The sequence below is a fragment of the Tachypleus tridentatus genome, chromosome 13, assembly GCF_004210375.1.
Source record: "Tachypleus tridentatus isolate NWPU-2018 chromosome 13, ASM421037v1, whole genome shotgun sequence".
Taxonomy (NCBI): Eukaryota; Metazoa; Arthropoda; class Merostomata; order Xiphosura; family Limulidae; genus Tachypleus; species Tachypleus tridentatus.
The window spans coordinates 163,336,780-163,352,875 of NC_134837.1; the positions used below are offsets into that span (position 1 = coordinate 163,336,780).

General features: G+C 33.7%; 1 protein-coding gene across 3 annotated transcripts in view; it reads right to left on the reverse strand.

Annotated features, from left to right (window-relative positions):
* LOC143237646 (cadherin-like and PC-esterase domain-containing protein 1) overlaps positions 1-16,096 on the reverse strand; it is a 165,985-nt gene that overhangs the window by 50,915 nt on the left and 98,974 nt on the right. For all 3 annotated transcript variants that reach the window (XM_076477135.1, XM_076477134.1, XM_076477136.1), the window contains exons 2-4: positions 11,140-11,296; positions 4,940-5,082; positions 735-951 (exon numbers count right to left, since the gene is read on the reverse strand). In XM_076477135.1, the coding sequence (XP_076333250.1) occupies positions 735-951; positions 4,940-5,082; positions 11,140-11,296 (517 nt within the window). The remainder of the gene's footprint in view (positions 1-734; positions 952-4,939; positions 5,083-11,139; positions 11,297-16,096) is intronic.

A 16,096-nucleotide genomic window follows, 5' to 3' on the forward strand; every position in this document is an offset into this window, starting at 1 on the left:
ATTTTATTAGGGTTAATACCAGATGTTGGGCGTAACATGTCAGCAGTGATACATAGAATTGTTCACAAAATAAATCTACGTATTTTGTCAACTAACAGGAATGAACCATCATCTTGAGTTTAAAACTAAAGCTGGGACGAAAAATAAGCTATTTTAAATTATTGTGAAATAATTAATCCTAATGTTCCATTAGAGGAAAACGACTGAACACTTATTTTCCATACAAACATGTGTTGAAATAAAAGCATCTTATTTCATACAGTACACTCCAGTGATAAGTTTGAGGGATTATAATGCTAAAAACTGAGCTTTGACACTGTAGTGTAGTGATACTGTGTAGCGTAGACAAGTCATTGTGTAGCTTGGTACTTAACTACAAAAAATCTATTTTATTGTAGGATTGCTACGAATAAAAGAATGATCAACTAGTGGTAAGATGTTTACATGGTATGTTGTAAGTTAAACTTAGATTGAAATAAATCATCAAGATAATGACGTTTTTGTTAATAAAATGGAAAAGATGTTAATCATATGAAATGTTTAAATGAAAAATAAGTAAAATATCATGTATGTGTTAATTATTTGATTATAATGGAAAAGAAGCCACTATTATGTGACACAAAGAAAGCCACCAGCACTTATTGGATAGTTTTCACAATTAAACAATTTATGAAATCAGAATGTTAATTAATTGTAGTTTTTTAATATTTTTTATTGTTTTGGAATATGCTTACACTGATAATCATCTGAATTACTTCTTCCTGAACAGCATTTTGTTCGGTTGGCCATTTCCTTTTGTTGTTCATACCACATAGGTGACGCCACTAGAAAATTGTAACTTTGTAGAGCTTTCTCGTACAGTGGGAGATCACGGGAGATTACACTGCGTTGACCGCGTACAACAGCGATTTTCTGTCTTACGTGTAACACTTCTAGAGTTATCGTCTCGATCTTAACAATATTTGAATAGAATATTAACGTAACAATAAGTTTAATGAATAAATAAGTAACAACAACGAAAATTACAATAAAAACGTATCTAAAATGTATACTTACAAGATTTAATACAGTTAGAAACAATATGGAACCGGCTTAAAACTGTAACGCCACGGTGGTAGTTTATATGCAAAAACGGCTCGTTTGGGTTGATAAAATATTTTACATAGAAGAGCGAACAACGTTTCGACCTTCTTCGGTCATCGTCAGGTTCACAAAGAAAGAGGTAACTGACCGGAAGCTGACCACATGTTTGAAAGAGGTTGTGTAACTGTGTGTCGAAATGTAAAGGGCGGTATTAGATGTTTGAATATATAATTTTATTTATTTTATTATATTAATATAGGTATAAAGGCGTTCCTTTATATTGGTTTATTTTGGGTTTAAGTTGTTGTATAAGTAAGGCTTCTTTAATTTTGCGTTTGTTTATGTTTGTTTCTTTATTTAGTATTTGAGTGTTTTCTATGGTTATGTTGTGTTTATTTGACTTGCAGTGTTCGAAAACGTGTGAAGGTGACTTTTTTATGTTCTTTGAATCTGGTTTCCATTTTTCTACTTGTTTCTCCAATATAGAAGTCGTGGCAGTTATCACATTGTATTTTATAAATAATGTTGGTGTGGTGTTTGTCAGTGTAGTTTTTACATAGTATAGACCTCAGTTTTGTGCCTGGTTTTTGAATAAATTTGGTATTAACTGGAATGTCATACTTTGTTACTAATTTTTGCCAAATGTTGGTTATTTGTTTGCTGATGTCAGGAATATATATTAATATAATAAAATAAATAAAATTATATATTCAAACATCTAATACCGCCCTCTACATTTCGACACACAGTTACACAACCCCTTTCAAACATGTGGTCAGCTTCCGGTCAGTTACCTCTTTCTTTGTGAACCTGACGATGACCGAAGAAGGTCGAAACGTTGTTCGCTCTTCTATGTAAAATATTTTTTCAACCCAAACGAGCCGTTTTTGCATATAAATTTCTCAACAAGTGGGTTTCTCGACATCACGGTGGTAGTTTGTTTATTTGGCATATATATAGCACCATTTCGGGTTAACATGAAGCCAATTTTGACTGTCATTAGGCACACTTATAGAGCTTGGAAATATTGCTTGTAGTATTAATATCAACAATGAAATTCAAGCAGTTTTGTGCTTTTGTATTCTTTGACCTATCGGATGACAAAATAAGAACAGTATTCCAATGGGAATCCAAACATTTTAAATCTTTTAATGTGATTCACATTTTAGTAGGGCCGAGCTGCGGATCGAAAGGTTCAAGGTTTGAGAAGTGGTGCTTTTATATTTTTTTTCGCACGTTATAAAACTGATATTTAATCCCATTCGATTCAAAGAGTTGAAGCACATGTTAACTATTTTTCCTTTGGTTAGTAGTTCAAAATTATCGATAGTCACACCTGAATAATAGAGACCTCTGACATGGCCGTCTAGCTCAGATGAGTATAAGGTGCAATTGAAGTTGAATATTCTAGTTACATGTTTGAGCAAATGTAAAAAATACTTGAGCAAGGCAAGCTCTTTCCGCATTAATAACTTACTAAGTTTTAAACAAAACTTCAGCAGCACGCTTTTCATAAAACGAGTACCTCTTTATTACTTTCCGAAAAACTTTGTTTGTTTGTTTTGGAATTTCGCACAAAGCTACTCGAGGGCTATCTGTGCTAGCCGTCCCTAATTTAGCAGTGTAAGACTAGAGGGAAGGCAGCTAGTCATCACCACCCACCGCCAACTCTCGGGCTACTCTTTTACCAACGAATAGTGGGATTGACCGTCACATTATACGCCCCCACTGCTGGGAGGGCGAGCATGTTTATCGCGACGCGGGCGCGAACCCGCGACCTTCGGATAACGAGTCGCACGCCTTACACGCTTGGCCATGCCAGACCCCGAAAAATTATGAAGCACTTTTTGCTATAACAGTTGAAGTTATATCACAATGGTAGTCACAACACCAACTTCCGCATGTGACTCAAGAATTGAAATATGATTATACCAGTAGTGGCAGAGGTACTGTTGAATCCTTCTGGGCATTTTGATGGATGCCTTTTAAAAAACAAACATAAACGAAGAATATTGTAATTAATGATAGTAAGGAATGTTCGTGACAAAATTATATGCTGTATTCTCGAGGAATGTTTATCAGCGTCGCTTTTTGTAACATTATATTGTAGTAAAAATTAAATATGAATATACATTTAGATCGTTATTGGCTTTATAAATATGATCCTAGACTTCATTGTTCGGTATATAAAAGCAAAAGTAAATAATAATAATAAACAGTATAGTCACTTTAGTACGCTTTTAGTGCTGTATTAAAGAGCTATCGTGATTCTTTCAAGTTTATGGTCTGATTATTTTCGAAACACTTTTACAGAGAATATTTAGAAAGGCGATAGACTAATCAGGAATTTCCATCGTATAAAGTCCATAATCAACCCACAACCAAATATACCATCACTGTAAGAAAAAATTGCAGAAATGAAACACTATTTTAACTTATCTGCTAGTTTCTGGGCCACAGTTTGAGTACAGTAAGATCGCCAGACTCACAAAGTATTTACTATTTCCATCATAAATGACATCCAACGTAATATAGTCTAACAGCCAGGTCAGAGACCTCAACAATCAAATACAACTGTCTCTAATGTACAACTGCTGACCAAAGGGGAGAGAGGGGGTATAAAACCAGATACAGTGCCTGTCACTGCTTTTAACGGACTGCCAAGTTGCTTTTTGTTTGTTTATTATATATTTCTTTCATCTACATAAGCGTTAGTTTATTTTCCCATTTATTTATTATATATTTATTTAATTTGAATAACTGACTTATAAAAAAGCACTTATAGAAAGCTAAATAAGTCAATATGTATGGAAGTAAAGAATTCAATATATTATCCACACTTTAGAACTGGAAATAGAATCATATACGAGATAATACTCAGTAACATTAGTTAACGCATGCGTGTAACGATAAATGTGACTTTATCGTATTTCTATGTAACTATGAAATAATCATTTCCTGACAAAATGTTTCTGCTGTACATGTGAAGCTTGAGTGTTTTTGGAAAATAATTAATTCCAACACTGCACTGCTTTCAACAACTGTTAAATTATTTGGCATACAAACGTAGCTTGATTGGTTGAATAGACGAGTATGTAAAAAAAAAAAAAAAAGGGGCAGGAAACACCCCCATTTCACGAAAACACTTAATCTTGTGTGTTTTCTTACAGCAAAGCCACATCGGGCTATCTACTGAGTCCATCGAGGGGAATCGAACCTCTTATTTTAGCGTTGTAACTTCGTAGACTTACCGCTGTACCAGCTGGGGACCATTTAATGTTTGTGCGTTGTGGTTTGTATTCTGAAAAATAAATGCTGTCTAATATTTTCACCTGTTAAACCCGTTCACATCAAATGACTTATGCACATGAAACGTTTTTATTTGCATGGAGTTTTCTAGACCGTATAATGTTTTTTTTTCATTAAACGTTAAGCACTGAGCTTTTATATTTATAATGCATATCTACAATTCTTAAATACCTTCCTATGTATTCTAAAAGAGTAAAACTACTATTTAGAGATGACGTGAATATTGTTTATATTATAAAAAAGAACAGTAAATATACGTTTTGCTATAATATTTTTAGTTGTCAAAATATTTTACATTTTCTTGTGTGAAAATATTTTCTCATTGGACAAATATAAAGGTTAAAAAGAGCTACTTATTATTACAACTCCAATATAAAATCAGTGGCTTCGTATTAAAATATAAATCATTCATTTCTTAATTAAAAATCAATAGAGAATAGAGTTGCATCTAAATAACAATTTTCAAGATTAACAGCGTTTAGTTAATATTCTAATCTAGGTAAACCTATAAGAAACATACAAACCTTATTATACTGAGTTCATTTACCTCTAACAGAAGTTTTTCCAGCTTACTAATATCCCGAAAGGATTGACTCTCTGAAGAGTTCAAATTTATCGACTTCTTGCTTTGAGACAGTATATTCCGCTGGAGGGCGCTACCGACTCCGTCCAAAGACGATAACTGTGGTCCTGTATATATAAAGTAATATATATACAAACATGTATTCGAAAATAAATAATTAGCATAACAATTCTTCAGTATCATTTCGTAATTACACGTAAATGGCTGGCATAAAAAGATGCAACATTTCGTTTCTTTGTTTTTTTGCGTAAAACTACACGAGGACTATCTGCGTTAGCCGTCCCTAATTTAGAAGTGTAAGACTAGAGGGAAGGCAGCTAGTCATCACCACCCACCGCCAACTCTTGGGTTACTCTTTTGCCAACGAATAGTGGCATTGATAATAACGCCCCAATGGCTGAAAGAGCGAGCATGTTTGGTGCGACCAGGATTCGAACCCATGACTCTCAGGTTGCGAGTCGAGGACTCTAATTACCTAGCTACACCAGGCCGGAATGCAACCGCTTTATCATGTAGCGGAGTCGGTTGGAGGTAGGGTGTGACAAAGGCGCCACCAAGCCCGGTAGTTTCTGGGAGACATTTCTAGTCAGGCTATACTGTAGGATCCCAACTTCAACATGAGTTGGGGCATGCGAGGTCAGCCTTATCCTCCTTAGTCTTTTTATGAAATGAAGCTAAAGTGTGTAATAATGACAAGTATTAGGAGAATAATTTATCGCTAAATTAAAAGAAAATCTGTATAGGGCTGGCTACTGAACTGATAAAAGGAACCAAACAAGATAGGGATGGAAGTAGGTGTATCATTTGATCCAGTAATGATTACATGGTAGACTAAAGTGTGGCGACTTTACGTGGGTAATAAAATATATCTTACCATCTTCCCCACTTCATCTATTGAAATCTTTGTGTTTGAATAGAGTTTCAACTTTCATCATTTTATCTTTCCTTTAATTAACTTTAAAATATTACTTTTATGATTATTTTACAATAAAATAATAATTTATGATTGGAAATCCTGATTCTTTTTATTTTGCTAGTGATGACGCCAGTTATGTGGGGATTTTACTTTCTATGTAAAGTCCGTCACACCGAACATGCTCGTCTTTTCAGCTGTAGCGGCATTATAATGTTTCTGTCAATCCCACTATTCGTTGGTAAAAGAATAGTCCAAGAGTTGATGGCGGGTGGTGATGACTAGTTGACTTCCGTCTAGTCTTACACTGCTAAATTAGAGACGACTAGCGCAGACAGCCCTCGTGTAGCTTTGCGCGAAATTCAAAACAATGATCCACGGTGCAGCAAAACTGCACTTTTTAATAATAATTGTTTGTTTCAGAATTTTCACGCAAAGCTACACAAAGACTTTATGCTTTTGTAACTGAAGATTAGAGGAAAGAAGCTAGTCAAAAACACCCACTACTAACTCTTGGGCTACTCTTGTCTGATAAAATGGCGAGGTTTTACTGTTACTATTATAAAATAACCAGTTCAGAGAGCAGTTTTGCGGCAACTGACCCCTTCCCAAACAATTAATAAAGATGACTGACAGAACGACAAAAATATGGTATAGAAAATGTGTAATTGACAGTACAATAGCAGTGACCACGTACAAAACAAGGTTAAAATGTGATGACTAACAACATATCAGAAACATATAAAACAGTGGAAATATCAAGACCGTTAGAATAACAAAAGAAGACAAACACTAATGAAACTGACATCGAAATATATTTATAATATGAAGATCATTTGTGTCACACAACCCCTTTCAAACATGTGGTCATTTTTCGGTAAGTTACCTCTTTCTTTCTTTGCGAACCTGACGATGACCGAAGAAGGTCGAAGCGTTGTTTACTCCTGTACGTAAAAATTTTCTCAACCCAAACAAGCCGTTTTTACATATATGATGATCATTTGGATTCCATAATCTATCAGAATTTTGTGGCGCTGTACAGTGCTGATCGAACTTTGAAAAATCGTGATTTGTTTATAATCTGAAGAAAATATTTATTCTGTCGAAAGTTATTTTATTATGACACTGTTAGTATGAAATATATATATCTAAGATCCGTAAATAGGTTTGTACATCTTTAGTTTGAATAAAAGTTTTTCTAATAAAATCCGCGCATGTTTTTATTTTCCATCATGTAAAACATAGAAGATCAATCTTGCTACTTTTTTTGTTTAAACGAATTGAACTACTGATCTCGTCTGTTGGTTAGCTCTCATATAATCTATTCTAAAATTTGTTGTTTTAAGAATCATAAACGCGAAACACAATCGATAAATGATGATTTTAGGCTAAACACATTTAATTAGATAGCCACTGTATACATGGCGAGTTAAAAGTCACGATTTTTCCTATTGTTGTGAAGTAGCTGTAAGTATTGAAAATCTTCTGGTATAGGGTGTTTCAGCACATTGGGGTCTGTTTGTCACCTGAATTAATGTTATAATATAAAGATCCAATCAAGATCAATCAGGTGCAAAAGCTTTTGTATTAGCACGTTTAATATGTGACAGATAGGTTCAAAGATACATTTCCAAAGTTCAATATTAGAGCAATATCTCGTTTAGCAGTCACTTATGAAATAGCAGGACGTTTAACTGACTTTGTACATATATATTCTAGTATTAGGTTTTTCTGTATTTCTGAAAAACTGCTCAGAAATTACTCGTTACTTTGATAAACAAAGTACTTTTACAAGTGTTCGAAATTTTGTTCTTACTACTTTCACTTTTCAGGATTTCACAGTTAACACCATGCTAATAATATTGCCCTTCAATGTTACGTTCTTATAATACAAACCACTCTAAGAAATGCAGATCGTGTTATTAAAAACAAATTACAAGATGAATTTAAAGGTACAGACTTGTTGTTGAGGTTTGTAAGCGAAACATTTTAATGGTTTTTCTTGTCGGCAGTGTTTCCTAAGATTGAAACAAATTACACTGCTACCTTTAAAAGCAACTACCATAAGCTAAGCATGCCACTTGTACCATTTAATAATTTCCTGTTATACGTACTACACAGAGTAGCACACATATTTTGTAGTTCTCATGCTTCTGGGACAACAGGTTTTCATTCCATTTCTGTTTAACATTTCCTTATTTCTTTAAACTTGCATTACTTGCTATAATCATATGAATATATAAACAAATGAAACAGCAGTGCTTGATTTATTTGTGTTATTCAACTGTTTCGCAACTCGTTCCTAATTTTTGAAAGGCTGGAGTAAATTAACCGATCTCCTACTAATGGCCATAAATTTAATTTTAGCGAAGGGTTAATTTATTTAATATTATCAATTAGTGTTTTCTCAGTTTTAGTGTGTCATATGTAAAATTTTGCAACACATGCGTTGAATTGGGTGCTATCGGAGAAAAACGTGTTAACATTATAATGTTCTACACTTTAGTAACACGAAGAGATATACATAAGTAGAAAATGAATATACGTTACGTTGTAATATTAAACACAATTTTTAAGTCAAATTATTCATTATTTATGGAATCGCGAATTTAGAAATATAATAAAAACACGTATTTCACGAAAATTTCACAATCTAACCTTTGCGCACGCGTAGTACTTAAAGGTAGTCTGAAGTTTTCATACTAGGTAGTAAAGGAGATTTTGAAATATTGTATAATATGTACTTTAAAGTTATAAATATTCGTAGTATGCATAATAGCAGACATTGCGCCAAATGTTAAAAGGGCAAACATTTATTTTTATGGCCAAGAAAATTACATTTCAATCCAAATCAAAATATTTACTCAATATTTTTAAGCATGCAAGATCAAAGTAAAATGCCACGAATCAGAAATTCAATAACCTGAGTTCTTTCGGAAAATGGAGTTTACTTCAATCAGTGATAAATGACAACTTCCATTTAATCAAGAAGAGGGAAAGCCCCAAGAATACTGGAGTTCTTTTCTAATATCAAAACTTGAAATTTCATTAGGTACATTATTTACGTATTTTAGAGAGAGAATGTAAGGCTGTTTCGGAATATTGTACATGTTCTACTCACCCTGAAAAGTCAATGAACTTCAGGTGTAACTATTTGGTCATTTTTATTTCGATGCCAGCATAATATTTTATTTTATTTTCACATACAGTGTGAATGTGTTACCTATTGGTGGAGTAAGTAAATGTTTTTGACTCTCCTCAAATATTGGAAACCTGACACATAAGGAGCTCGTTTTGCTGTACCAAAGTCTGTGATGCGAATGTTGTGAACATAACTACGACACATAATGACTACAAGAAACACAACATGACCACCCACTACAGAATTGTGTGGGTATTTCAGAACAGAAACTGGAGTGATAATACAGTCAGTGGCCGAGCGAGCAGTAGGGAACATACTTTTGATTTTGGATATATGTCGAGAAGACCTACTTCATCTATGTAGCTAAGTGCGCAGGATTTATAGAACTGGGTGTCTGTATTTACTGCACAAAATTGACATCAGTTCTAATGAATATCTATATTTTCCATACAGGATTGAATGAGTTCTAGTGGGTGTTGTGTTTATTGCACAGGGTTGACAGGAGGTGCAGTGAGTGTCTGTATTTACTTTACAAGATTGACAGTAGTTCTAGTAAGTGTCTGCACTGACTACGTTCTTATGGATGAATCAAGGTTCGATTGACATGTTCAGTTCTAAAAAAAAGTGAATGAGGTAATCAGTGTAAAGTCGCTTAATACAATCGAATAATCAATATGAAGTATGCTTTAGAAGGATGAACTGATTATTGGACGACCCCCATTATAATCATACTTTACTGTTTGATTAGGTGTTGATCAATGCCGAGGATTCTGATCGTTACTAAAGCGACTATGATTTAGTAAGCAATAAGTCTTAGAGTCTTGACTTAAATCTCGTAGGTCATTTCAGGAATCTCCATGGTTGTTGTTTACATTAATGCTATATCTCACGGTGGTGGGCAGAATATTAGTTGTCTGATGCAGACGCTGATTGCTGCATGAAAGAGAGCATACAGGTCACAGAGTGTCTCTCTTTTTTTTTTTTCCCCAGCTGAGGGCCCGGCATGGCCAAGCGTGTTAAAGCGTGCGACTCGTAATCTGAGGGTCGCGGGTTCGCATCCCCGTCGCGCCAAACATGCTCGCCCTTTGAGCCGTGGGGCGTTATAATGTTACGGTCAATCCCACTATTCGTTGGTAAAAGAGTAGCTCAAGAGTTGGCGGTGGGTGGTGATGACTAGCTGCCTTCCCTCTAGTCTTACACTGCTAAATTAGGTAACTTTGTGCGAAATTCAAACAAACAAACAAACAAATAAACCCCCAGCTGTGTCTCTTACAGACAAGATGATTCAGTCAGATTTTATCTCTGAATACCTTGAGCAGTTGGGTGTTCATGTTTCACACAACACAACTAGCGATACACTTTCAACTAAACTTATCATTAACCAGATTCAAGGATTCACAACATTTAAAACTCTAGAATTCCAGCTATATTATTCCTTTGGTTGTAAAAAATATTAATTAAAGTGTTGTTCATTTAATTTTTTGACGAATGTTGATCGTAGTGAGAATTTATAACGAAAAACGAGGTCTAAAGTAATTAATCAGTACGGTACACTATGAGGAGGGGAACAGGGACGTTAAACTTTCTGTAAAGAGTGCGACAGTTTAGAAATACAAGGTATTTCATTCATTTTAAATGTACAGCTTATGAATATCGGGATTTCACAGATAACATTTACGTTTCTAGATACACTTTTATGATTAGACTTATCTAAAACCAGAAATCCGCAATAATAAAACAGAGAACCTATCAGAGAAGACATGGAATTTAGCCAGGTTTTAGTCACTCTCTGTTCGAAAGAAATTAAAGATGTATAGCATATAAAATGTGGAAATGATAAACAAAGCTAATCTTATGTGCGTGCCAAGTTATACATTATTGGTAAAGTGCAGCTTGAGTTCCAAGCATTTACTGATAACTCTTCTTATAGAAAATAGCAATTAATTTTTGTAAGGACCAGTATTATGTTTAGAATGTTAAGAAGGTTGTGAGTAGACCAAGAGAATCCTAATTAATTAATTTTAGGAGAGAATATCCCAAAATTGGGTCTACTGTTGGAGGCATTTTGAAACCAAAAACGTTTTTCAGCAATAAGGTATCAACACCTACCAACATAAGGTGAGAGATATACAGGTGGAGCCCAAAGGAGGTAACACAAGTAGCACGATAGAAAAGCAAAACTAACAATCAAAAGCAGGAGATCTCTCAATGGACGACAACGGAAGAACGGACGGCTTCTCATGGTGGAGGCGTATTTTCGGGCCATCTGCAAAATACAAAACAAAAATTTAGCACTTAATGATAACATGACATCTCAGTACACAGAAGATGTCAATTTGAAACGCACTTAGTGCAATGACGTAATATCCTAAAATAACAGCAAAACACTGTTATTTACTACGTAGTAAACACTTAGTAACAACATAACATCTTTATGTATTTGAGAACTTTTAATCACTTGCCAACAAACTTACATCTCTCTATATTAAGGCGTTGGCATGTGTGGGGACAACATTTCATTCTCCCTTTATTAGATGAATTAAAGAAATTAAAAAAAAAGTTATGTCCCCACATATCGGAATGGAAGACTTAAATGACAACGTTATCTCTCTATTTACTAGACAAGTTTAGAAAGTTAGTAACAGTGTTTCACCTCTATTTATTCAGAACTACTTACATTTAGAAACAAAGTTGTACCTCCACTTGGAGGTCTTCAATCGCTTGGTAACAAGTACTAACATTATTAAACCTCTATTTATTGACTATTTTAAATATTTAAGAAGAAAATAGGAGACTGAATGTTAATGATAATGTAATAGTTCCATGTTACAGCCAAATGTTTCCTAGTTTCAAATATTTCGTCTCCTAACACAAAGGGAGAAAGATAGATAATAGGTTGGTCCTGTGTAAAAGCTTTGGTTGTTGAAGCTGCTAAACTGGGTTCAAACACGTGCGATATCACAAAATTTCTTTGCACTGTAGGTTTTAGATATGTTATGAGAGTGACAGTCAATGTCTCAGTATGGGTATTAGGGTGCTACTGACTGGCTTCTTTCCCTCTGGTCACAAAATAATTAAAATAAGAGATAGCGATAGATAGATAGCCTTAGTAGATTTGCTATAAATACAAACATATAAAGTGTATTTTGTTACATTGAACATTTTTATGTTCACACAAAGCTACTCGAGGGCTATCTGTGCTCGCCATTATTAAGTGGAATTTTACAGCGCACACTTATATTCTTCGTTGCTTTTATATACATCTTAATAAATATGACTGGCTAGCCAGCATGTTCGAAATATAGGGTGTTTGGAAAGTCACTTTGCAGTTTTGTAATCATATTTTATTCAGTCTATTTCAAGTCAGCAACTAATAGCGGTGTTTAGAAACAAAATAAGAAGGATCCAGGCCTGTATTGATGCCAACGGGGGTCACTTTCAACATTGCTTATAATTGTCATTCATATTTACCTCCTGTATTCTATATTGAAACATGTCTGTTAATAAATATACAAGTGCACAGTGACTTTCCGAAATCCCTGTATAACCTGAACAACGCACTTAAATAAACGACAAAGATTTTATGGACATGTTTTATCAGTAAATTTATACCACAGGATTTAACGTTCAGCCTCAACATCTTGTACAAATTTCATTTTTTAACTTAGCTTTTGAAATTACAAAATGAATATTTCGTTCGCTATAGGGACTAAGTTCCATAACTGTACGCTCACAACCTTAGCTTAATTCATAACAATATGAATCACGTCTTATTTGTTTGTTAGTAAATTCTGCGAATAACAACATAAAAAAGATAACAAAATACCGCAAGTTTTAATAATATCTAAAAGATCTGATCTTCGAGGTATAAACACACTATTAGACATTGGTGTTGTTTTGTGCTAATAGCACGAAAACAAACGAACAAAAAATCCACATTTAAAAAAATGAAAAAATAAAATAGTAGAGTTTGAAAGAAGTAAGTAAATATAGGTTATGTGTGTAATCTTATATTTCCATTACAATTTGGTAGAAACGATTGGTAATAGTGAAATATTTCTCGCAGCGCTAGGCACAGGAAAGTCGTACAATAGTTACTGTAAGAAGTAGTTGAGAAGGCAAAACAATTATCTTCTGAAAATGCTAAGATATACTAAACAATTCTAGTAAACAAACTGCAATGAGTGTAGAATGGTACGATACATATTATAGTCTGGTGTTTAATACATGAAACTTTCATGGACAATTGATCAGAACATCCAATAAACTTGCTTACTTCAGTACCATCACGGAATACAAATATGCCAGTGCAAATAATGCGTGATACGCACATAATGATTGATATTTAGACCACCCTTTGTATTTACAGTTTTAAGGTAATTGTGTTATTTTAATGTTAAGTTTAAAAGTGAATTAAAATATTCAGAAGCCGAATCGTATTTACACGTTAATTTTACCCAAATGCATACCAGACCAATATTCATTAATATACCCATTTCAACACTCTTGAACACGAAAATATCATTATTTCATTTACAGAATAAAGCAGGAAGGCAAAGTATTACAATTTATCATGGAAACAAATTAATAGAGAACATATTAGCGTCGTAATGTTACATTTCACTTCTTGATACACGAAACTTCAAAATATCAACAAATGCATAAAAATGGTACTTAAAATATCATATTCCTACCGAACGTATAATGACCGATATGTGACTTAATATTTACATGTTCTCTATGTGCACTTTCGAAACACGTTAAATCTTCCGGCTAGAGAAATTGGTTACTGTCAAATAAGCAGCACCTTTAGTTTTGAGAGCTACTTGGAAAAAGACACATAAAAAATCATTTTGTTATTTGAAATTTTTATAAGTTTGATTTCTGGGGCTATGTATGATATGCGAAACAAAAATAGGCGATAAAACCTTCTAAAACACTTTGGAATAAAGTACAATCTTAGACAAGGAGAGATTGAAGAGTTGTAAAGTGTGAACGTTAAACATTACAATTACTAGTAATGATACATTTATTATAGGTAGAACAACTTTATGGAGTAACAGACTTTAAAACTCAATTAACGAACTACGAAACTATAGACTATGAATCAGCAGAAAGAGTTAAAGTAAGAAAGACAACTAAAATGTAATGTATTAAAAATATAACTTAGGTCTCAATTAATGAAGATGAATACCAGAAAATGAATCACTTATATAACACTCAAGAAATGTGAAATACTTTCAGAGAGTAAAACACATTGTTGTTTTTGGATTAAAAGTGTCCCCGTTAATGTCCATTATCGCTTCTTTACTAAAAGATTTATAATGGACAATTTGAAACATTTCGTTCGACAGAATGATAAACGATACTTATATTTTCGTAGGTAAGTATTTCATTTGTGTCAGAGTAATAACTTTATTGCCAAACAGATACAACATACACAACATAATCCATACACATTTCGAGGAATATGAAGCTGTATATTGCGTATAAATCAAGAAATACGAGAAGTATAAGACAAAAATTCCGCATTAGTGTAATAATTGCGAGAAAGGACACTGAGTACTTAATGTCATAAAAATAACTTGTTTAATTTGCGTAATTCGTGATAGCATATTTATACTGGTTCAGATTTTCCTCATCGAATAAATGTGTTTTCTCGTTAACACTGACGACAATTACGCGGAAATGGTTGCAGTTTAATGTCCTATACACTTAGAGACGGAAGACAGTTTATACAGCTCGTGGTCTTCTTACATTAATTAAGATACTAGGAGGGAGAAACGTTAGGTAAACGTGGACCGTTTGGAATAAATTAGATTGTTCAAATTGACTAATTAACTAGCCATAAATAGTTTTGTTATTTAAATAAATTTCTCCCACGTGAATTAGGGTTACAATTAGAGTCGTTAAGTAACGCCCAACTAGGATGCAGTGTGTTGTGTATTCAGTTACTCCAACAGACAGGCAAACTACTTGATAATGTCGCACTGATCCAATATGACAGTCTTTTCTTATATTTTGTAACTACTTTTGGGTACACCTACTCTGTATTAATCCAATGTCACTTTGGAAATTATACTTTTCGTATTGATTATACAGGGTGTTCGGAAAGTCACTGTGCACTTATACATTTATTAACAGACATGTTTCAATATAGAATACAGGAGGTAAATATGAATGACAATTATAAACAATGTTGAAAGTGACCCCCGTTGGCATAAATACAGGCCTGGATCCTTCTTATTTTGTTTCTAAACACCGCTATCAGTTGTTGGCTTGAAATAGACTGAATAAAATATGGTTACAAAACTGCACAGTGTCTTTCTGAACACCCTGTAGTAGTTTTTTGAAGTTACACTTCAAAACGTCAAAGTTCTGCTGCAGAAACACCAGAGCTTTGACGTTTTGCAGTGTAACAAATTACAAATAATGTGTGAAATAAATATTTCTCTACTCGTTGACTCAAAAAAAATTAGGAAAAAAGATTATTTTTATGAAAATAGTTGGTCAGTTTTAAAAACCTATAGTTGTGATTAAAATTCGTTAAAAATAAAACTAACACTAAGCCATCTGAAGATTAACTTCCACGAAGAAAAGTTTCGCAAAAGGTAGATTAAATAAGACCAGCCCATTCTCTTGCTCTTAAAATCATAAAGGTGAAATAGCGAAACTCGAAGAGTTTTGAAGACTAAGAGATTTGTACGCTTATAAAGAACATTTTCACAAAACTGAAAAAAAAGTTAAATCAATAAAGCAAAATTCCCAGCAAATCAGCTCTTGTGGGTTCGTGTTGTCAGAACACCACACTCAATCTAGCTTACACGTGTGCGTGTTGAAGGATTTTCGTTTCTTACAAAAACACCTGTCAAATGTTCTCAAGACCCTTGTGCCTCGAGCAGGCGTATACTTTTGATGTTAAGTGTTAGTGGTGTTGATTGCAAGAACGTTAGGCCTAGTTAGTGTCGATACCGACGATTTTTTTTTATATTTCTTTCCGAAGAACCTGGTCACAAAATAATAACTTTCTTTTAGCACGGATGTCATTTGGGAGCGAAATATATAA